The 25,360-nt window shown below is 39.3% G+C and overlaps 1 protein-coding gene across 1 annotated transcript; it reads left to right on the top strand.

Annotated features, from left to right (window-relative positions):
* The first annotated feature begins 250 nt into the window (after nucleotides 1-250).
* Nucleotides 251-20,437, top strand: ap1s1 (adaptor related protein complex 1 subunit sigma 1). Its single transcript, XM_084711865.1, has 5 exons — nucleotides 251-443; nucleotides 6,627-6,805; nucleotides 16,858-16,966; nucleotides 17,085-17,222; nucleotides 19,731-20,437. Exons 1-5 carry the CDS (start codon nucleotides 441-443, stop codon nucleotides 19,776-19,778), a joined length of 477 nt encoding a protein of 158 aa, XP_084567991.1. The 5' UTR covers nucleotides 251-440; the 3' UTR covers nucleotides 19,779-20,437.
* Nucleotides 20,438-25,360: the final 4,923 nt, after the last annotated feature.

Consider the following 25,360-nt stretch of genomic DNA (forward strand, 5'->3'; position numbering starts at 1 on the left):
CCAAGTTGTAACTTTTTAATTATATTTTCGACTTGTATCCCAAATTATGACTATTTATTTCGCAATTTTCAACAAGTATCTCATAACTAAGACTTTTTATCTCATACTATTTAATTGTGTATTTCATTATTATGATTTACCATGGGGACTTTCTTTTACTGAAATGGCTTCCGTAAACATCGCAGAGCTCAGTTGTTTCCTGACAGGCAAAACTCAGGGCTTCCATGGAGTGTTCAGCACGCATGCGCAGTAGAGGCGGAACAGCTGAGTGTAGCCGTGAATGGGTTCAGGTTCAGTGTAGTGTCAGTGGTACAGTATCTGTCACAGACATGGACTGTCAGCGTTAGCTGTGGCTTGTTCCTCTGCGTTGGACCGGACCGGGCGGTGTAGACGGAGAGTTCGTTTGTAACGTCGCAGTAGCTTAAAAAAAATCCGACAAAATGGTGAGTTACTGCCTCTCTGTGGTTAAAAAAAAGACAGGAGCTAGGTGCTAGGTTGCTAATGCTAGCAAGGTGTATGATTTCAGGAAGTGTCCACCTGCGCTGCCTTCACCTGGCTCTGTCAGCGTAGCCTGCGAGCTAACAGGCCAAATAACAGCACAATGTGTCAAATAGTCCCGTGTGTGTGTGACACTGCAGAGCTTTCTGTCAGCGTGTGGCCCGTGGATTGTTAGCTCCATCTGAATGACAGTCAGTGATGTTAAAATTGAACATAGCAGACCAGTTAAGATTTGAATAATTGTCGAGCTTCATCGGCGCAGGTAAGCTAATGAGTTTAGCCTTAGGTTGTAGTCAGTGTCAACAGTGGAGCTGACAGTTAGATGACTGTTATTCAGCGACAGACTCCCAACATTCAGCTTCATTAAACAGTCCTGAATGATTGTTAATTACAATGTATAGTAACTGTTCAATTATTAGACTAGGTAAAATAATTCATCCAATTTACTCTTGAACGGTTGTTTAAATGTATTTGTACACCACGTATGTGGACACATAGTCTATGTAAATGGTCCTTGTGCTCTTTAATTTCACTGGCTATAATGGCTGGCAGATAACTTCAGATTTAGCTAGTTAAGATTAGTTTTTTTTAAGTCCCCCTTCAGAAGCTGAAAGACGGTCATGCCCTTACCCAACCCCACAATTGTTTATCAGTCATTAACAATCATTTGGGAACCATCTAGTCAAACATGAAGCAAGCTGATTTTAGAGAAATAAATGTCAGCGTGATAGCTTAAGTAAAGTCATTTGCTTATCTTCCCTATATAAATCATATTCATTATCTCCACCAGGCATAAGCCATCATGTGATCTGTCTTGTGTGTCTGAGCTTGTCTGCAGCTAATCTTCTGTTGTACTGGACCCATCAGCCTAATGTTTTTTTGTGCACATTTCTGACTTTATGCTCTAGGACCTCTTGTGGTTGCATTGATTCACAAATTTTGGCAAAACGTTGAAAAATGTGTAAGGGGGTACGAGTCATCAGCAACTGCAAGGCTAAAACAAGGCTTAACTTCAAGCAGTGTTGGGGAGTATCTACGTACATGGAACTATGTATATGTAAATATGTTACTAAATAAATACAATTGTAATCTTTTACAGTTACAATATAGAGCCAGCCAGTCAACTGTAGCGCTCTGCCAGTTTAGAATAACTGTAGTTATTATGTAACATTAAATGAAAACTACATTTAAAAATCAACCACAGGTCAGGAGTTTCATGTAATTAACTGGTGCTTTGTGAACTTTATGAAATATGAAACCAGACACTGCAATGTGCCATATAATATATAAAACCTTTATATTACCTACATTGATTGTTGATTGTCCACTCCTCTTAACCATTTGGTAGGGGTCATCAGTCAAAAACAACCGCTAGGCTAAAAATAAGGCCTACCTCCTAGCAATGTTGGGGAGTAATTACTTACATGTAATTAAATTACAAAATAGGTCTAAATGCAATTGTAATCTGTTACAGTTACTGAGAATTAAATTGCACTTGCTAATCAAAATGTTGGTGGTTACAAAGGGGTTACATCCAAATATTATTTTCAGGTTTCCTTGCAAAGTACTGTACTGAGTGACCTGAGTTGACATCTTAACAGGCGAAGAACCTCAAAAACAGGGAGCTGAATTATTTTATCAATTTTTAATCATGTAGAGACAAGGTAAATTTTATGCTTGGTACAATTATATCTTGTTACTATTATATAGAATGTGCAGGCCAGAAGAAGTGCAATAAGTCCCACAAATTGCTCATCCCAAAGGGGTCCTTCTTTGTCTCAACAGTTTGCGTTTGTTCTAGGGGTGTAAATCCAGTGGTGGTTGGGGAGTGTTGAGGCTGGAGCCTATCCCAGCAGACATTGGGTGAGGGCGGGGTACACCCTGGACACACATAGAAACAAACAGCCATTCACACTCACATTCACACCTATGGGTAACTTAGAGTTATAAATTAACCTATAATGCTGTGTGTCTTTGGACTGTGGGTGGAGGCCGGAGTACCCAGAGAGAACCCATGAGAACAGAAGGAGAACTGCACATAGAAAGGCCCTGCCCCTGCCACAGGCCCTTAAACTCTGTCTTCATCTGTTGTAACATACTAGCTGCGGAAACTTTACCTCAAGCGAAATTTGTTAGACATCACTGCATCTGCATTTGTTCTGTGTGGGTTTGAGGAGGAGGATGTGGGCTGGTGCAAAATCAAAGTGGGTCAATGGTGATGCGTGTCTCTCTGGCTTGCTGTCTCAAGTCTTAGCTGGGTTAGTTTAACTCTTATCCCTGCTCTCTTCTGCGATTGTGGTCCGGCTGGTCTGGCTGGGTGACCCATCTCAAGATCTGCTTAATTGGGTCCCTGCACTTCCTTTTCCCACATTAATGAGTGTATTTCTGTCATCTGCCATGTAGATGTAGTTCCTGTATTTCACTGTCTGACACGTTTCCTGAGATGTAAGCTAGATTTAACCTCAGCCTATTAGCATTAACATTATATCATGTACACAGCTGCTAGCTAACTTTACACATTCATACATTTTCACAGGGTTCTAGTTTTAAAACATGTCAGATGGAAACATTAAAACATTAGCTGGAGACTTCTCAGGCATCTCAGGGAGTTAGCCTTCACATTAGCCAACTACACTTATGAAATCTGCTTGTGAGAGTCATTTTAGCCAATAAAATCCACAATCATCATCTAGAAAAGAGAAGCTGCCTCATTTTATTCTCTGTTGAATTGCAAACTTTGTGTTTCAACAGTTCTTCACAATTTTGAAGTTAAATCTGCCACAATCAGAGCGCTTGGCTCTGGCTGAGTGGGTGTGTCTTGTACTGCTGGATGAGAGTGTTGCTGTCACTCTGCAGACCATTACATTAACAAAATAAAATAACCGAGAGATGAGAGATGCACTGATTTCAATTTTCTTGAACTATTCCGATTTCCGATTTTTTGAAGGGTCTGACCTACCAATTCCGATTTTGGCTGATTCCGATTTTCAGTCTTTCTAAGAACTGTAATTGACAGCATTCACAAACATTTTTGCAGCTTTTCTTGTAAAAATTAAATTGGATGTTCATAATAAGACACTGACTATTAAATAATCATTATATAATATTTTTCTCCAAAGTCCTCCAGGTTACACCCAGGCCTTTTTATGGTTTTATATTAAGATTATCAATTGGGTGAACGTGATCTTGCAAGATCATGGAATCTCGCGGGATTTCACGGGACGCGATTTCACATGATCTCCTGTAGAAGCAGATGTAAACAAACCGGAGACTGACGTGGTGCAACAGTTTGCTGCAGTAAAACGTTGCTGTGAGAAAAACAGACACAGAAGTTAAACCAGTCTGGATGAGAAAATGCTTGAGGAGACACATCAACACAGGTTGTTTATTCTTCAGCCAGAACAGGAGGTGAGATTTTAACTGTCCCTCTGTGAACAGCAGTCTGCTGCTGGCTAACATTAGCATGAAGAGCTAGAGAGTTTACGGCTGTTCTGCGACATTGACAGCTGCTCTGTCTCGTTGTAGACTGTTTTCTTTTTATCCAGTTCTTGGAATGTTTCGCTGACACCAGCTTCACACAAGCATGTGTCTGAGTGTGTAGCTGTTATCACGGTCAATTTGTCTGCTGTGTGCATGACGTGACCATCGTGCAGAACATGTGTGTGACAATGACCAGCACAGAATCGGATTTGTGATGCTGACCGGCTGGTCACCAGTCAGGGCCCGTCACGTGAAAACCGGCCCGATTCCGAGTATTGCCGATTAATTGGTGCAAGTCTAAAAATAACAGATATCACCCCAAAAATCACCCCCTCAAAAAGAAAAAAAAATGACAACCGCCATCCAGCCCTAGGCAGCATAGAGTGATCATCCAGTCTTACAAATGGCATCAACCTCAACAGTGAATTAAATTAGGAAATTTGGCGGCCCGCCACTCCTAAATCCTAGCTGCCACTCCTTCAAATTTCTTTTTTTTTTTTTTTTTTTTTTTTTATTGTTGACGCAAATACACCACCGCCGCATCTCTCCACCTTCAAAACAGACTCCTGTCGGGTACTTGCGAGCACTAAGGTAAACTGCAGATAACTATCTTGCTCAGTATGGAAATATACTTGCGCGTGCTCATTTGCATGATGCTAGTGTTGTTTGGGGGGCGCGGTCGTCAAGCGCCTAGGCGACAGGGCAGAGTCGGAGCGAATTCCCGAATTACAAATATACAATAAAGCAGCGAATTACCGGCCGGAGAAGAGGTAGACGTAAGTTATTAGCTTGAGATAACTCGACATAGATTTTACAAGTTAAACAGACGTTCACAATATGTTGATGACCAGCTAACATTACGTAACTTATCGGTAGTTTAAGTTAATTTGGCCCGGTGCCAACTCAGTGTTGCTAACGTGACATAACTAATTGATAGTATTAGGCTAACGTTAATATCTACACATCATGTAACAACTGACTGTATTTTTCAGATGAGTTTATTGAAATATTTCTCTAAGAAGAGAAACGCAACGCCTGCCCCCGCTGCTGAAAAAAATCCTAGAGGAAACACTGATTACGGTATACCAGGGTGTTAAGAAATCCTGCCAAAAATACAGACACTCCTCTTTCTATGAGGCTGATACAGAGAGGCTGTATTGAGGTGATGTGTTGTAGTGCACAGCACACGTCATAAGAGGTCAGTCTCTCTACTGGTGGACAAGGCAACGCAGCTGAGCTGAGAAACATGGGGTCTGGGGGGTAAAGTTACAGGAATAACTAGTACAAAAAGAAAAATGGCTCTGTCCCTGTTTGGGGATATTTTGGATTTAGTCGTGGTGATAAAGGTGAGCCAACAAGCACTGCAGACCGCTGACTGGTCAGATAAGAGTAGCAGAGTGGGTGTGTTATTCTGGAGAGTGAGAGCGAGGACGAGTGGAGTAATTACTGTCTCTGGTGTCAGAGAGTGACGGTGAATGTGCGCTGAGGGAAGGAAAAGGTGAGCAGAGAAGTTGCTGGTCTACCAGTGTATGTATAGTGTAGGTTTGAGTTGGTTAGTGAAGAACAGTGGCTGTGTGTGTATTGTTTCTCAACTGCAGGAACAGCGTGGATATATGACGCTGAGGAGTACTGTCTGCAGTGGAATAGAGACAAGTTGAGCTGCTTTACATAAATACCATCATAATACCATATACCCTGGTAAAATGTCTGGAAGGTATGAAAAAATAGATACCACCCAAGCCTATTTGATATCAGCAAGAAGCTTTTTCTAATTTTTCAATCAGGAAATCTGAGCCAGTGTCCTCTTTTATGCTGTGCTCTGCTGAGGGGGCAGCATCACTGCAGATGATAAAAACAGGATAATTAAGATGATCAGAAAGGCTGGCTCAGTGATTGGCATTTCCCCAGACTCACTTGAGGTCAGTGTAGAAAAGAGAACAAGGGCCAAACTAAAAATGGTTCTGGTGCTTTTTTTTTTGAAGGCCTTCCATTACACAGTGTTTTTAACAGACTTGTGAAGCCTCAGTGTTCTACTGAATGACTCAGCTGTCCCCATACATCAGCCATGCAGTCCAAATTCAAAAGACTAATGCAGAATGTTGAACAGTTGCTTTGGTCATTCATTTACAACACAGAGTTCTTTGCACTAAACAAATAGATCCATTCCAAAATAGCTCATCGACAAATATTTATATATCCTCCTTCCAAGTATCCTGGTGCTGTAAAACAAACAGAAACCACACCTCCCCCACATTCTTTCTTTGTCATAAAGACCATAGAGTGCAAGACTGTTAGCAGGCAGATGTAAGTAAAGTAACTTGTAGGTGGTAAAGTACCTGCATGAGTTTTATTAAATCTGTCATCATCCCAGAGTCAGTGCAGTATGTCTTGATATTCATGCATGCCAAAGGGTTTTTTTTCCCTGTGAATAAAATGCTCCTGTGCAGTAGGCTATTATTAGTTTATATAGTTAGTATACAGTTTATATTATATATCAGCTGAGAGGGTGATGATAGAACAGGCTATACAGTTAAAACCATGTCAAATTTAATGTCCGCCTCAATCCTATGCAGCTGTATCAGAGACTCTGGACAGACTGCTCCGTCTCTTCTTGTCTTGACTGATTTGTGTCTCTGTCCTGTTTGCAGATGCGTTTCATGCTGCTGTTCAGCCGGCAGGGCAAGCTGCGGCTGCAGAAGTGGTACACAGCCACTGCGGAGCGCGACAAGAAGAAGATGGTCAGAGAGCTGATGCAGATAGTGCTTGCCCGCAAACCAAAGATGTGCAGCTTTCTAGAATGGAGAGACCTCAAGATTGTCTACAAAAGGTAAAATTGTTTAATCTTAAACTGTCACAGTGCTGCAGTTATTTCTGCTGGACAGCTGGAAGTGTCCATGTCAATGATTCTTTATTAAGGTTGTCTTTTTATACCATCTTTGCTTTTTTCATCATTGACTGAGTGTAAATATTACAGATACCAGCTTCTAGAGAGCACATCAACCAGACAACAGACAAGAGTTTCATCCCAGTATTTTGCCAACTTCTGAAATTCATGTTATTGAGCTGTGACTGCTCAAGTACTCAACTCTAGTATTTATTTAACATGACAGGTTCAATGACAGTTTCACAGATATGATGCATTATTGGTGCACTTATAGGCAGTTTCTTTCTTTTCTTTTAAATAGCTCTAAATAAATTAAAACATACAATAAACATGTATTGATGATATATTGATACACTGAATGATTTTATTCACCATGACGTCAATAGATATGATAGTAATAGATCAGAAATCCAGATTCTCTAACTGGACAGACTGTCATTAATTAGGACACGCTCAGAATTTGGGGTGGGAATCTCAGGGTACCTCATGATTAGATTAGATTTTGATTTAGAGAGCTATGATTCGATGATGAAACGATTCTTGATGCATCACATGAAATGAAAAGTCAGGGGGCATCAGTCAGGTTGTAACCATCTGCAGCTGCTACAATCAGCCATCCTCACCAAAAGTCAAGAAATAGCCTAGTTAAGAAGTAAACATGATGCACATGTTACATTTAAGGCAGGGAATCTTTTTGTCCGATTTGTTTCAGAATCTTTTCTTGACTGGATGAAAAGGAGACACAATTTTCAGCCTGTTGCTTCAGTTTCCCTGAAATTTAATATGAAACCTAATTGGAAGTTTATTTTAAAACGTTAGTGGCATCAATTAATGAATTAATCAATTTGAAAGCATCATACTGTCTCCTGCCTGTATGACAAGTGAGGGGGGAGTGGAGTACTCTGCTGTGTGTGATGTTATTAATGTTATGCCTCCAGCAGCGAGAGTAGCCTCTCTGCTGCACTGTTAGCTGTTAGGAAACATCACTTTGTAAGATGCAGAGCAAGTACAGATTTTTTAAGGTGAAAAGTCTGGGTAGAGTTAGTTTCTTCAGCACAGAGTTGGTTGAACTAATGCTGTGTTGTGTGTCACTCAGCTGCTCTTGTTTGTAACAGCTGATCGTTGCTCCACTCCGTTCATCTTAATGTCTCTGTGTGATGGCGTAAAAAATATTCCCAATGAAGTTCATGTTCATCTGACAAATGCAACTATGTAGACACTAAATCGAAACATGTTTGCTACTGCTGCCTTTTGACAAAATGAAGTACACCTTTCCCTGTTAACTGCTAATAACTCGACTGTGTGAGCGCTATAGACTGTCTGGGTGCTGCACTGCCCTCGCAGCTGAGTTCCACCTTTTTTCGCTCCGACAACATCTTGTTAATTAAAGGGATAGTTTACCCAAAAATGAAAATTCTGTCATTATCTACTCATCCTCATGACAACTGAAGGTCGGGTTTAGTTTTTTAGTCCACAAAACACTGCTGGAGTGGAATTTCCCAAAAAATGGAAGTGAATGGTGACCAGTTTGCAAATGAAAAACAAACAAAAAAAAAAGAATCACTAAAATGCCTCCATACTGCTTGTGTAATCCAAGTCGGCAAAAACCCTGACATGTTGTTCACTCGCATGCGCACACCATCACACCACACACATGCCCAGTTCAGACAGTGTACATGCGTATGTGATTGTCAGTCCAAGCTTAAGGATCTACAATGAAGATTTAGGCTAAAAACATGGTGCAAATGACAGCATGTTGGGACTTTAGGAGACATGGATTACACCAGACAAGTAGTATGGAGGTATTTTATCTTTTTATTCTGTTGTTTTTTACAATTGAAAACTGGTCATCATTCACTTCAGTTATTTGGGAGATTCTGCAACACTGTGTTCTTGTAAAACACCAGCAGTGTTTTGTGGACTAAAAAAACTAAACCTGACCTTCAACTGGTATGAAGGTGAGTAGATAATGACTGAATTTAGATTTTTGGGTGAACTGTCCCTTTAACATTTAGAAAATCGATTTTCGACTTTTCTGAATTGATTCAGAATCTCCCACATTTGCATCGTGATGCATCTAAGAATCAAATATTTCTCTCACCCCTAATCAAAATAGCTTGCGGTTCATTCTATGTTGACTGCTTAGTCAGTTTTCTTTCAGCTCTGCTAGTGACACATGTATGTGTGTGTTGTTAACTGCAAAAAAGCTAGAAGATCTGAACTTTTCTGAACTCTTAAATGACCACTCAGATTGCAGCCTGGAGTCATTTTATGTTAGCGCTTGTTTTTCGAGATATAAAATATCCTGATGTCCGTTCAGCTGACACTTGTCACAACCTAAAATCAAAACAGGAAACAGTCCTGCTGGTTCTATGTAGGGTTGGGGCGATTTGTTGATGTAATTGACATCATCAATTATGAAAATATGTATATTTAGATAGATTCATGGAGAACAAGGTGCAGAGAGCAAGACTCGCCGTGATCATCTAAAATGTGAGAGTATTTTAGACAGAGATGCAACTGTTTGGCTCTCTTTAGCTCCACAAACAGGACATGACTTGTCACAGTGGGACAAACTGCTCCACATGAGTGCTGGAAGTGAAGCACCAAGCGACCTGTCTTCCTACTCCTGCAGCTGCAGCAGCAGCATCGTCCTGTTTACTTTCTGTCTGTTTACTTTTATGTGCTTTATATGTCTGTTTTCCGGGATTATTTATTATTAGTTATTTAGTTATTTTAGGTAAATTAATTGTTATATAATTGAATAATAACAAAACAATCATTAGATTAATCAATAAATGAATCAATAGATTAGTCGCTAGTAATCATTAGGTGCACCCCGGTTCTGTGTAAAGGTCTGTTCAAATGCCACAATAGCTGTGGTAACCATAGCAACATGTTCTAGCCAATGGCATTTAATTAGATTGTTAATAGATTTATTGATTGATTTATTATTGATATTGTCCACTGGTAACTGTCTGACAGTGTAGTTTTCTACACAACTGCATGTTTTACTCTTAATGCCATTGTCACACAAAACATTGATGATTGCATTCTGATTGGCTAACTTCTGATTGGACACCTCAGATGAAGACTGGGTCAGCAGTAGGGGTGTAACAAGCGATCTGGATCAGTGAAACTGATATGATATTTAATTCTAAAAGATTTATTGGCCAATACCAATGACATACATCTAGGAATGCAACGATGGACCAGCCAGAGACCGGTACTGGCTGGTTTTCAGCTTGACCAGCCGGTGTGCATCACATATCCGATTCTGTACCGGTCAAATTCACACACGGTTCACATGACGGCCACATCATGCGTGCCGTGACAGTCAGTAACACCACAGCCACAATAGCACGGGCACTTACACACATACATTTGTGTAGTTGGTATTCATGATAGATTCCAAGAACAGGATAAATAAGAGGAGACAGACGGTCTCCAAGGAGATGGAGCAGCTGACAGTATTGGCCAACAACAGTAAACTTTCTAGTTCTTCAGGATAATGTTAGCCAGCAGCAGACTGTTGTTCATAGACTGACAATTCAAATCTCACCTCCTGTTGTGGCTGGAAGAATAAACAACCTGTGTTGATGTGTCTCAAACATTTTCTCATGCAGACTTGTTTAACTTCTGCTTCTGTTTTCTCACCGCAAAGCTTTGATGCAGGAAACTGTTACACCACATCTGTCCCCGGTTTGTTTACATCTGCTTCCACACAAGATCGTATGAGATCTCCCCTCTGGTACTTAATCTTGAGATAATAATACAATAAGGCCTGGGTGTAATCTGGAGCACTTTTGGAGAAAATGTTAAAGTTATTTAATAATCAGTGGGGTTTTTTTGACACTTAGATTTTATTAATCATTGTTTATGAAGAAAGAACAAAAACAAACAAAACAAATATACAGTACAACAACAAAAGTTGTCAGGCACTATATTATCCATAAAATTCAATCTAACAGGCATGTATTGTAGAATATGTACATGCATCTTTATTCAGTCATTTCATTTGTATAACCCCACAAGATTGGTAGTCACCAACCAAATATCTTATTCCCACAAGTATCTTATCCATTTTGTTCATGTTGTGATGTATGTGTTTTTTTTTTCAGTCTTAGAAGGAAAGTCCATCTCATGAATCTCTTTAATAATTTTAGTCCAATGATCTACTGTGTTGTAGGTGGGTTGGTTTGTAGCCATTTATGAGTGATCGCTTTTTTTTTGTTGCCACAGTTAATATTTTCAGGAGGTATTTGTCATTTCCTGTTATTCCTTCTGGTAGATCACCCAGATAAAGTGACGTACATGTCGTTGGGATCTGTTGACCAAGAATATGCTACATGATTTTCCAAATGCTTTCCCAAAATATTCGTATCTAATTTCCCTGTCGATTAAATGCAAAATTTAATTTAGTCTACAACTCAACTCAATAAATGCTTCACCTTTCCAGACCGAAGAGGGTCACAGTGTCTGCGGGTAAAGCACCTAGAGCTAACGTTAGCTGCCAGCCTGACACACACTGTTGCTAACATTAGCAGTGCTAGTAGCAGCAGCAGCAGCAGCAGCAGCAGCAGCAGCAGCAGCAGCTCCGCCTGCAGGTTTATGTCTGTATGTGCTTACTGTGATCACATGTTTGTTCAGTCGAGTGAATATATATCAGCTTATTTTGTCACAGTCTACATTCATCTGTCCGACTTTGCTGATATAAACATCCGGGGTTGCCAGGGCGATCAGGGCATACGCACTGGGCGAGAGGAGCTGCCGTCTGACAGAGCCGCAGCCCCGACTAGTAGCGTGCGCCTGCATAAAATCTTAGAGGCAACAGATAACTGCCATCGTGCATGAATGAAATATTGATAAATATATTTTTTTAAACGACTAGTATTTCTGGTGCCGACTAGCATGGGTGTGGACGTTTAATCATGTAGTCGACTAATCGCGCACATCCCTACATCTGAGTAGGGATATTCCTGCTGACTCATTTCTGTGTCGATTAAACGCAAAATTTAATTTAGTCCAGTCAACACTAAGAAAATACTCAGAAAGCAATTACAATTAAGCAGAATTTATTTATTTATAACATTAAAATAGTGCATTAAGAACCATTTGAAGCCATTAATCACAGTCTACAATTACCAAATAATATTTTAAATGCAGCTGAAATGCATGCTACTTTGTGCTGTGCAATACAAACATTACACTTTAACCTGCAAACATGACAACAACTCACTAAATGCTTCAGCTTTTCAGACTGAAGAGGATCACGGTATCTACAGGTGAAAGACCCAGAGCCGATATTAACTGCCAGCCTGCCACACAGTGTGCCTAATGTTAGCAGCAGCTGCTTTGCTTGCAGGTTAATGTCCGTGTCTGTTCTGAATGTGGTCACATGTTGCTCCAGTCGAGTGAATATATACCAGTTTATTCTGTCACAGTCTACATTCAACATTATTTCCATTTTCTAGATTAAAACACTGCCAAATCACACTGGTTTTATGAGCTGTCATCTGTCCGACTTTGCTGATATAAACATCTGGGGTTGCCTGGGCCATGCGCTTAGGATGTACAGCGAGAGGGGCTGCCATCTGATGGGCAGCCCCAACTAGTGGCAAGTGTCTGTATAACACCTTGGAGGCAGCAGATAACTGGCATTGTGCATGAGTGAAATATTGATAGTTTAAACAACTAGTATATCTGGTGCACAACATTTAATTGTATAGTCAACTAATTGCGCACATCTCTACATCTGAGGTTTTTTTTTTATCAGGGTCCAAAAATTTTAATTGCTGTATAACATCAAGCCAAGTATGCAGGGGAAATGATATGATGGAGTTCAGATGGTGTTGTAATATAACTTTAATATGAGATCCCCAATCATTGCTTGTATTGAGACTTGCATTCACTTTCCATCTCCTTCCATTCAGCCTCACTGTCACACCAGCTTTTATTTTTAATTGGGCAGACTGGTATTAATCTCTTAGGTTAGGGAGAGACATACCGCCTCCCTTCTTACTAATTATTAGTGTTCTATATTTTATCCTCAGTTTCCTTCCACTCCAAATAAATCTGGAAATTTGTCTGTCCCATTCATGAAATTGACTGGTTGAAACGTAAATGATTTGACATAAATAAATGCAATAACTTAGGTAAAACTTACATCTTTACAGTGTCAATTCCCACATTAAAGGTCAGTAGGGATGTTGACCAATTATAAAGATCCTTTGTAATTTCATGTTCATCTTTTCATGATTTTTTTCATACAAGTCGTTAGGACAACTCCATTAATAATCAGTTTTTGATTATGAACATCCAATTTAATTTTACTTTCAAGAAAAGTTATAAAAATGTTTGTATATTCTGTCATTTATAGTTCTTAGAAAGACTGAAAATCAGAATTGGCATGTTAGATGCTTAAATAATCAGGAATCAGAACCGGCCAAGAAAATTGCAGTCAATGCATCTCTTCATGCGCCCCTTATCTGTTACTGAGCTTCCCAAACTTTGGCCAGTATCAGACCAGTACTGAGTCTGAGTATTGAATCAGTGCGTCCCTACTATAAATAAATGCAAAAACCCTTCACAAATATTTTTAGACATTCATAAGAACAGGAAGCTTCTCATTAACCCATGTTAATTTTTTTTTACATTTGCTCAGATTGTGGATTGTCCAGTGCATTTGTGATTGTCATACACATTTATATGTCTTGCTTATATTTGTAGATGATGAAACATGCGTACATAACGTGCGTAGTCCATATTTCACCCCATCCTCCTGTATGGGTCCTGGCAGCTCTGTCAGCTCGAGTGTTGGTCACACTGGGTGGGAGCAGAGGAAGCGATGCAAGTGTCTGGTTCAAAAGCAGTTTAGCTGACCTCACCAGTGGACACTGCCAGAGCTGAGAGCACCAGAACAGAAATGAGTCATGCTGCCCTGCATCACGATTTTGAAACAAGACTAGCCTGGCATGCTGTTATCCTGTTTTTCCCTGTCTACAGTGATTCAACTGACAAAAGGAGGTTTCACTTAAGGGGACTCGACTGATGACTGGAATCACCAACGTGTAGGCAGCAGCCTTAAAAAAAACAAACTTTTTTTTAACTGCTAGGATGGGCAACTAGTTTTCATTTCAAAAGCAAGAAATCCCTACTCAAGTCAAATACATACCTGTACTTTAAGTTTGACGTTAAACTAAATTTTAATGTTATTTTATTTAGGCCTATTTTATTTTAAATGTGTGCTTCTTTGTTTGACTTGTATCAGTGATGATTTAATTTCCAGGTAACTATAAAAAAAAGTGTTACATTTATCTTCAGTAAAGCAGCAGAATTTCTGGTTTTAGTGTCTCCACTCTTTACTTTAGTTCACCTCCCACAGACCAATGAAAGTTCATGTCTGTTTGTATGTGGGCTGAGCAGCATTAGATTTTAGGTGGGTGGGAAGGGTGAGACCCAGCATTCCACTCTCATTGATCTAACTGCGCACACACACACACACACACACACACACACACACACACACACACACACAGATGAGTGTGTGTCAGGGCTCATTACTGTGAGCAGAATGCAGGGGTGGACAAACAAAACAAAGGAGAACCTATGAGCAGCCTGTGCCTGTATGTGGGCAGGTGGGTGGGTGATGAGTGGAACACAGAGGGATTTCCTGCAGTGGAGATGGACTGAGGGAACACTGCACTTTAATAGAGGCTCTCTACTTCATCACAGACCTCCTGTTAACCCTTAAGCCTGGCATTTTGTGTGTTTATTTTTAATTAAAAATTGCAAATGTGGACCCTGAGTTCAACTGTTATAGTGGGTATAAATCTTCGTTCTTATAAGATTATAAGATGTGGGTTGAGAGCATAGCTGAAATGATTAGTCCATTAATCAATCAACATAAAATCGATCAGCAGCTACTTTGATAATTAGTTGTGTAAGGTATTTTTGAAGTTGATAGTTTCAGCTTCTCAGATGGAAGAAGGGTCCAACTAATGCTGGATTTTGGAGCCGATGCTGATATTAAGCAGTAAAATCAAATTCCAGTATTTATATACTGACTGATATTTCTGATACAGAATATAAAATGCAGGGCAGCAACTAACGATAGTTTCACAATCAATTAATCAGTTCATTATTTAATTGATTAATCTGTTAACAGTTGTTTTAAAATGTCAGAAAATGGTGAAAAACATCAATCAGTGTGTCTCAAAGTCTATGATGACATCCTCAAATGTCTTGTTTTACTCACAACCCAAAGATATTCAGTTTACTGTCGGAGAGGAGTAAAGAAACCAAAAACATTTAAGAAGCTGAAATCAGTTTGTCTTAAGAAATTATTCAAACAGATTAATCCATTATCAAAATAGTAATTTAATAATTGATTAATTGTTGCAGCTTTAATAAAGATCCCTCAAAAGTGGTTAACAGTCATGACAAAGATATGTTTTGGATATTGACCAAAATGATATCAGGCCGCTGAAACAGTAAAACTTCATCAGTATTTTTAAATAAATAAATAACTATGAATAAAAACAAATAGAGTAAAAAGGATCAAATGTACATGTATATAAATGCTCATTATAAAGCGTAAAAACAACTGAATTTTGTTTTCATATTGGCACCTATCGGACAACATTGATGCTGATTAGACTTGGGCAGTATCTATTTTTTATACCTTCATACCTTCCTGACATTTCACCAGGGTCTAACGGTATAGGACGATATCTGTGTGGAAAAAAACAAATCATTAAAAAAGCTGATGATAGAAGTCATTGTACCATATATGACACTGTCCAGCGTACAATGCTTTGTGTCTTATATGCAGTTAGCCTTTTTAGACAAGTCTTGCTGGGTTTAAATACTTATTGCCCATAGAAAAATGAGTATATAGGAAGTAAGCAGCCTTATTCCATAGATTCTTGCTGAAGGACCCAATGACACTTGTTACCATGGATACCAACACATGATTTGGCTGAACAGAGATGATGTACAGATGTATCATGTGGCTTATACTTATACTGCTTTTACTGCTTTTTACAGTTGGACGACATAATCTCAAAATAAAGTTATATGTGGCAATATCCTAAAGATTCCCTATTTAGTCATTTAATTATTAGCTTGGAGATCCAGGTTATAGAGCAGAAATGACTGGGCATTTATTTGTTTTCTACCTACAGGTAATTCCTCTGTTGACCAAGTTCCCTATTGTAATAAATTCATTTCATTTTATATTTTTATTTTCCATCAATACCAAAGACAGTGTGCAAACCATACCTTTGAGATTTCTAAATACCCCGGCAAAGAGTAACTTTCATTGTACTTTGATTTGTCCAAAAACTCTTGACTTCCATGTCTCCTTTATAATGAGACAGTGTGACTGACAGTGTAATGTTAAAATCTGTTCTATAAAGTGTCATTCCTTAATGTACAGTCGTCATGTTAGAAATAAACGTAAGCCATTAAAAGCACTTTTAAGTCAATTACTAATTTTCTGCCAGCATGCCTCTTTTCTTATTTGCAGCCACAGTGTTGCTTTTTGCTGTAATACGTATTTGTTTATGATCTTTTCTTAATTTTTATGGTTATCTTTACTTAAGTGGGCAGCTTGCATGTGAAGCAAATTACTAACCACCATTGTGATACCTGTTCCCTCTCTCTGGGTTTTAAGTTTTGTAAAGCCAGCTCATGAAAAGAAAGTGTGACTGTGTTGAGCTTCCTTTGTTGCTCAGCCCTCAGACAGTGTGTCAATAAAGACAGGCTCTGAGCTTAATGATGCAATCTGGATCATCCATAATCTGGTATTTGTTACATCTAGTGGCAAATGAAGGAACTTCAGATTAACACTTTGAACACACAGACTGTGATTTTTACTTCATATAGCTACGAAATGTGTGTTTTTAACTCTGCCACAAAGAACAGTGTATTATGCCACACACTGCTTACTGCATACACTGATATGTTATTTCTGTGTGTTTGTATTCATGCAGGTATGCCAGCCTGTATTTCTGTTGTGCAATTGAAGAGCAGGACAATGAGCTGATCACACTGGAAGTCATCCACCGCTTTGTAGAGCTGCTGGATAAATACTTTGGCAGCGTAAGTCACAGATCTGTGACTCTATCTGTTTGCTGTCTCCCTCTGTAGTTTATTTCACACAACAAGGTTCCAAAGGTCAGTAAGGAACATGTGAAGATTTTCCCTGGTGTTTGTGCAGGTGTGTGAGCTGGACATCATCTTTAACTTCGAGAAGGCCTACTTCATTCTAGATGAGTTTCTGATGGGAGGAGAAATCCAAGACACGTCTAAGAAGAGCGTCCTCAAAGCCATTGAACAAGCTGACCTACTGCAGGAGGTAATCTGGGCTTCACCACCACCTCCAACAATGATGTTTAGACTTTCTGTCCCATTTCTAAGTCCACATATGCAGTCCCTCCTAGATTGAGCAGGATTGTTGTGGCCTAAAAGGCCTGATTTAACAGCAGCTTTTTTAAAAAATTGAGATGTTTTTAAGACATTTTTGCAATGAAATTGCAGGAAAGAAGTTGCTTTTTTTCCTAGAATTCGATAATTCATTAAAAATCAAAAGCAACCTGTTCCAGGGAGAATAAAAACATATTCTGTTCTGAGCAACCTTGCCAAAAAGCCTCAGGATTACAAAAATTCTAACAGAATCTGCCTTATTTATAGATGAAGAAGTGCACAAAGAAGCAAAATCTTTTTTGGAACTCAAACTCAGTCAAAACAGCACACACAAAATTACAAAATACAGAAAGACACAGAGCAGTGATAAATGTCAATGACAATGACAAACCTTGTGTTCTTTTTAGTACCAGTGAGAAAATAAAAAAATCTATAAATACAGAATAATTGTAAATGATTAAACTTTGAGTTGTTGTATTGAGCTGTACATGTAAGATATTTGGCTGTGATTGGTAGTAGGTGTGGGAAGGAACAGCGATTGGTCAAATTTGCGGAAAAGTTGCAGAGTTTGGGCAAAATTGCAAGGTCATACAGAATTTACAGAGCTTGGTTGAATTTGCGTTTATCCCTGGCGGAACTGCATATGAGAGCACACCCAGCTGGAACAGGGTGGCACAGTGAAGGCTAGAAGGTGGAGGCTTCATGCAGACTGTTGGGTAAAACCTGCATCCAGCTTGTGATTCTCAGACTAACTTCAGCCTGCTGTGGCAGAAGTACCTGCACTCTGCTTCTCTTCAGGCTGTCACTTCTCAAAAAACAAATTTGAGTGATTCCAACCAACTCATTTTGTTGAAATGAATACACATGTAACCACACAGCAGAAGTACACTGTGCCTGCAGTCGCACAGGCTTTCTACTCATATTATCAGGGACGGTCTTTATTTCAGATGCAGCCTCCTCAGTGAGACACAGGGGGAAGACCAGACAGCAAAAGTGTTTAAAACATTTTGTCAGATGTCAGTTTTACCTAAGTTATTGCAACAAATTTAAATGTACTGAAAAATATTAAAAATGCAGACATGATATCAAGGTTGAGAGCCTCATTAAGTATCCAGAAGGATATGAGACAAATTTTGTCACCACTTTACTGTTCTGTCAGACTGCGCTTTGCGACAGGGACTGAAGCTGCCATCTATTTTCTCCTCAAACACTCAATGACATTTTATCTCACAGGACACAGGAGTTGCTGCCCTACTGCTTCCTCATTGGGTCAGTTTGCTTGTGTTACTGTGTGACTTTGGTGTTTTAATAACGTAAGTTTTGATGCTGCGGAGCAACTCACGTGTCCTGTCAGGTAAAATTACGCCTTTTGCCAGAGGAGTCTGGAGTAAAATAACAGCTTAATTTGTTGTTGAGTTGGTTTACACTTGAAGAAGCATATTAAGTAGAGCACAGGCTTTGTTGCAGCAGTTTGTATGGGACAACTGACATGGATTGTTTTATGATTAAGTCGCAGATATGACAGTGGAACTTTTCTAATAAATGTCTGGGCATGATCAGGCCTAATTGAAACTTGAAGAACAATATTTCAAATCTGAATTTAAACTAATTTCTGATTACTAGGGATGTTCCTGGTGGCTAATTTCTCTGTTGATTAAATTAATTAAATCAATTAAAACACTTGTAAAGCAGTTCAAATTGAGCACAATTTAGTAATTGATCATGTTAAACCTTGTCTGAAAAAATACAGTGTGTATTAAGAGCCATTTGAAGCGGTTACTCAGTCTACAATCGCCAAATTTTATTTTAAATGCAGCTAAAATGTGTACTACTTTGGGACGTGCAACACCAACATTGCACATTAACAGGATAACAGTGTCTGCAGGTAAACAACATTGTTAACGCAGAGCTGACATTGGCTGCCACACAGTGTGACTAACATTAGCAGCGCTAGCAGCAGCAGCCATGTCTGTGCTGAATGTGGTCACATGTTGCCCCAGTCGAGTAAACCAGTTTATTCTGACACAGCCGACATTCAACCTTATTTTCATCTTCTAGATTAAAACACTGCCAAACTGCACTGATTTTACAAACTGTCATCTCTTGAACTTTGATAACAACGTCCGGGTTTAGGTAAGCCATCTGGGCATATACGCTGGGTGAGAGGAGCTGCTCTCTGACAGTGACACATCCCTACATTATACCGGTGACTTTCATTTGCTCTTCCAAGGCAGCATGGTCTATGGCCTGCCATACACAAGATTACATACAATTGTACATACACTGTTAATATCTTTACACATTTCTGTATGTGTTGATTGAAAAATGTCTGACTGTAGTGACTAACCTCTGAAATGTATGTGTGTAATTGTTTTTTTTTTAAAGGTGTCTTTAAGTATAACTGACTGGTCCAATTATAATGTTGTGTGTGTCTTTACAGGAGGATGAGTCACCCCGGAGTGTGTTGGAGGAGATGGGCTTGGCATAGTACACAGCAGCGTTATGAGAGACTATAGATACTGAGACAGAGGGCTGGATGAGAGGGGGCGGGACAGAAGCTGGGAGTGAACATGCTCGGACTGACGGCGTTGGTTCTGTGTATCTGTGGCTCTGTGGACTGATGTACAGCGTTTAACTGGGGAGAGGCACTCAGTTAAGAATGGAAGATCCATGCATTGACAGGCCTTTTAGCTCTGTGTGTGTGTGTATGTGTGATCTGAGCGTGGGGTAGAGGAAATGGGATATATTAAAATTTACGTGTGGCTGAAGGGGGGAGGGGGGTGTTGAGATTTTTAAAGGGTGAGTCCAGCTTTAGTTATCAGAGTTGAGAGGAGAACCCACAGTGGATGCTGGTATTAGAGCGGCAGTTTAACTGTTGCTGGTTGAAGAGCCTAACCTGTCGTGAAGGTTTGTCAGACACTGAATGTGGACTGAGACTTGGTCAGGGATTTGGGTAATTGGACAGTAAAAACCTAACTCAAATATCTGATGTTATTCTATATGTTTTTTGTATTTTCAACAATACTCATGGAAAGACCAAAACTAACCATGTATTTGTCCATCTCTCAATACTCATAACTTCCCTGTTCGGTCTGTGCCTCAGCCCCAAACACTTCGGTTCCTACTGAAGATGGAAATTTTAAAACATCTCATGAATATATAGTTTTTAAAAACATCTTCTAAAACAGCTCAACATTGTAGTTTTTGGTAAACTTAACTTAAAGAGAAGGAATTAGTGCATGTGTTTGGGACTATTTTCAGCAGTTGATTAAGTGCTGTTGAGAGAATTTGGGGCAGCAGGATGGTGTATGTGGGATTGAGTCTAAATTAAAGGGATAGTTCACCCATAAATGAAAATCAGTCATTGTCTACTCACCCTCATGTCAATTGAGGGTTGGGTTTATTTTGTTAGTCCACAAAACACTGCTGGAGTTTCACAAGAAAACAGTGTTGCAGAATCTCCCAAACAGTGGGAGTGAATGGTGACCAGTTTTCAAACGTAAAAAACAACTGGGGAAAAAAAACACATAAAATGCCTCCATACTGCTTGTCTGGTGTAATCCAAGTCTCTTAAAGTCCTGACATGCTGTTTGTACACTGTCACAACACACACAGCCAGTGTGCATGTGCACGTGAACGTGGCTTCAAGCTAAGGATCTATAGTGTAGATTAAAGCTAAAAAACATGCTGTAAATAACATTTCTTTAGTCAACTTGGCATGTTTGGGCTTTAGGAGTCTACACAGATTACACCAGATGAGCAGTATGGAGACTTTTTATGTTTTTATACTGTTGGTTTGTTTTTACATAGTTTGGGAGATTCTGCAACACTGTTTTCCTGTGAAACTGTTTTTCCTCTGAATTTTCATTTTTGGGTGAACTATCCCTTAAGTCCAGCGCATGTGTTCATGGTAATGTAAGAACACATCAGTCACTGATGTGTTTTAATAGTTTTTAGACAACAGTGAAGCTCTATGGCACACAGACATCAGGCTTTGATGCATGATACTTGTCAGTTAGACATGTTCATTGTTGGTTTGGGTCTGCAACATGAAATTTTGCGACAATCAGAAAAAAATATAGAATATCACCAGACATTAAAGGATCAGTGTGCAGGATTTAGTGACATCTAGCAGTGAGCTTGCAGATTGCAAACACCTCATCTCACCCTCCCCTTCCAAGTATATAGGAGAACCTACAGTGGCCTTGAAACTCATGAAAAATGCTAAAGGCTGTGTCTAGAGCCAGTGTTTGGTTTTTCTGTTCTGGGCTACTGTAGAAACATGGCAGAGCAATATGGCGGACTCCACGGAAGAGGATCTGCTCCCTCTGTAGATATAAAGGGCTCATTCTGAGGTAACAAAAACACAACAGTTCTTATTTTCAGGTGATTATACACTAAGGAAAACGTACTTCTGAATATTTTATTCCATTTCTGCCATATTCTGCCAATAAATGTCCCTAAATTTTACACACTGGACCTTTAGGTAAAATTCTGTTTATACAATCCTTTTCGTAGCATTTGCCATTATTCCTATTGGTTATGTCCATGATTATGATATACAAAGGAAAAAACACACAATGTGCATTGAAAAACAGAATGGCTGCACACATCGTAGCAAAACCTGTGTCCACATTGTGTAAAAGCAATTTAAGTTAATTACAAATTACTTTTTGTAGTTTTGTCCTTATATACCATTTCTAATAACATCGTTTACACAGGGCAACCAAACAGATTCCCACTTTAAATTTAAAAATATTATATTATCTTCCAGTTTAGAAAAAAAAACTGAGTGCAACTGAAATGTCTGCTGCAGTCATCCATAATGTTATAGAGTAGAATCATGTGAAGTGGATATTTACAGCAGACAGGTTGTGTAACAGTCAGTGTTGGGCAAATTACTTTCAAAATGTAATACATTATATATGATTAATTACTGTCATTTGAAAATAATGAGTTACTTTACTATATCACTGTCTGAGTTACTCTGATCAGAACAACTACAGAAACATAACGTTGATGTCCAATAAAAAGGCACTGAATTGATATATTTATCTAAATTTTGCACTGTAGGCAGAGCAGATCGTGCTGTTCTCTACTCTTGTAATGTAGGTCAAAATATTGTAGTGAGCTGCCATCATGCCTGGTTCTGGACTGAGTGGTTTGTCATTTTTCTGCTGGTTTATAGTTTTAAGCATTAGTAAAGAGGCTGTTACATTTCTTGACACAAGCTGGATTTTGCTGTATTTTCAGACAAAGTTTGGCTCCACCACTTCTAAAGTGAGGCAGGTGTCCTTGGTAACACATTAACTGACACAGTAAATGTAATAATATTACAGAAAAATGTGTTAGTACTGCGTTATATTACTTTGTTACTGTGAAAAGTAATATATCACTGTGTTACAGTAATATGTTACTTTGTAACCCCCAACACTGGTAATCATTTAAACTTTCACCTTCATTCTCATTTTAGTTTGGATATAAATAATATGGCTGTTCTTGTTGCCCCAGATCTCAACTGATATCATAACCAATAGGATTGAGGGCCGTAACTACGACATAAGACAGAGGTTGTAAGAAAACAGAATTTTCCTTTGTCTTCAGGCTCCACTCTCTCAATGTACTAATCCTGAGGTCTTGTCACAACATCTGTTAGTATATTATTATAATGATTTGAATTACACTTGATGTTTTCAGAATTTCTATTGAATTTTGCTCATGAAGGCAGAGTTGTACCATTCTGTGATCGGCCCATCTTACCTAACATGACGGGCACAGAGTGATAAACTGCATCGTGGATTGTGAATAATGAACCAAAGACATTTGAGATTTCCATCACAACCTAAAATAACTTGTTCACATATGAGCCATTCATATATACTATCAGTGGACTGATGTACCAGACGAGATGGAGATGTCGAGTCTGTCTTATGCAATTTAAGTGCAACTGAGAATCACATCCCACTTAGTTTTCCTCCAGACAGGAGGATGCAAACACAGAAAATGAATGAAAATGAGCAGAGTTTAATCAAGTCAAACTTGATATTGTTCTGCTGGTACTACATGTTAGAACTGGATTGAAAGGCAATTAGAATAAAGTGAATTTTAGACAAGTGTATCATATGGTCCCATACATGTTTTTACAGTGTTTCATCTTTTATTTTTTTGATGGTGTGCTTGTTGATATGGGTAATATAAATCAGATTTCTGTGTGAAATGCCACCTTAGGCAGGATGAGCAACCAATGCATTGGAAGCTAGTAGAGAAAAAGAATAGGATCACATATAAATGCTTTTTCTGTAAGCGGGGCTCATATTGTTCAAGTTTGTTAAACTGGCATTTAATTTGAACAAAGTGCATTTCTTACAGTAGTACACCTGCAACCAGTTTTGAATGTATTCATTAGAAGCGTGACAATTAACCAGGGTGGATCCATACCTCAGTTTTTAAGTCAGGTTTTGGTTTGTTCTTTAGTTTAAAAGTCCTGCATCAACATACTGTATCAGCATGGTTTCTTTAGTGAGATAGAAATAGTTTTTTTCCGCTTGTAATTAGACTAATAATTTAATGTCATTAAGTGGGCAGGTAAGTTTCTGTCAAGTGTACACTGATCTGCCACAACATTAAAACCACTGACAGGTGAAGTGAAACACTGATCATCTCGCCACAAAGGCACCATGGGATGTGTTAGGCAGCAAACACGTTGGAAGTAGGAAAAATGGGCAGCATGAGGATCTGAGCAACTTTGACAAGACTGAGTCTTGTGGGGTGCTCCTGGTATGCTGTGGTTAGTACCTCCCAAAAATGCTCAAGGACGGACAGTCAGTGAACCAGTGACAGGGTCATGAGCACCCAAGGCTCAGTGATGCTCGTGGGGAGTGAAGGCTAGCCCATCTGGTCCGATCCCACAGAAGAGCTACTGTAGCACAAACGGCTAAAAAGGAGAATGCTGGCTCTGATGGAAGGATGTCTGAACACAGTGCTTCGCTAATCAATCAGGGTGCCCACACAAACCCCTGCCCACCACCAAAACCACCTACAGTGGACATGTGAGTGTCCGAACTGGACCGTGGAGGTGGCCTGTTGTTGACAAGGAGTTGACTTGGCCTTCAGACTCTCCAGGTCTCAGTCTGGTCAAACATCTGTGGGATGTGCTGGAACAAGAAGTCTGATCCATGGAGGCTCCACCCCACAACTTACAGGACTTAAAGCATCTGCTGCTAACATCTTGGTTCCTGATACCACAGGACTCCTTCAGAGGTCTTGACGAGTCAGACAGATAAGAGCTGTTGAGTGGGGACCTACACAATATTACAATGTGAGGCAGGTGGTTTTAATGTTGTGGCTGATTGGTATATCTGTGGTCCCACAAATGCACAAATATCTTATGTTTATGCTCACACATAGTGTCATGGTTTGACAGCGTTCTATTAAATCTGAATCCAAAATTGACTCAACTCATTGGGGTCCTTTCGTATCCATTTGTAACAAAGTTAAAAGTAATCCAAACTTAAATTGAAGAGACTGTGGTGTCTGCTTTAATTGCAAACCTTATTTTTTTACCATCTACTTTTTCCAAACACTGGAATTCCTGATGCAGAACTATGAAACTGATAAAGTGAAACTATTTATCTTATATGAGTGAAAGTTAACAAGAGATTCCAACTCCTGAATGTGATCATTCCATCAGCTACATAGATTGTTTCACTAGGGAAGATGCACTGCTCTGCTCTTACTTAACTACAAAAAATGTAATACACAGAAATATATACAAGGCTGAATATGTTCTACCTTGTGAGGCAGCTGGATTTGCGAGATCATGAGAGAATCCATCTTGCCAGGCTTCAAGTTATCAGTTTGTGTCCGCACCACCAATCAGCATCCTAGGAGGGGCTTCCTGGCAGCTATGGGTGTTGTTTTAGGTGAGATGACAGCACCAAGCGTCCATGGAGGCGACTTGTCTCTAACAAACAATTGTGACTCCTGAATACTTAAGTGTAGATAGCATCAGTTATATCAGAAAGAAAGAAGCATAAAGAATGGCACTGCAGTCTTTTCTCCATGGAAAAT

The sequence above is a fragment of the Lutjanus erythropterus genome, chromosome 23 (genome assembly GCF_056507025.1).
Source record: "Lutjanus erythropterus isolate fLutEry1 chromosome 23, fLutEry1.hap2, whole genome shotgun sequence".
Lineage (NCBI taxonomy): Eukaryota > Metazoa > Chordata > Actinopteri > Lutjaniformes > Lutjanidae > Lutjanus > Lutjanus erythropterus.

Excerpts from the sequence above, each read along its gene's own strand:
- ap1s1 (XM_084711865.1), top strand. Across the intron at positions 16,967-17,084 it reads TGGATAAATACTTTGGCAGC|GTGTGTGAGCTGGACATCAT; the intron begins GTAAGTCACAGA and ends GTGTTTGTGCAG. Across the intron at positions 17,223-19,730 it reads AAGCTGACCTACTGCAGGAG|GAGGATGAGTCACCCCGGAG; the intron begins GTAATCTGGGCT and ends GTGTCTTTACAG.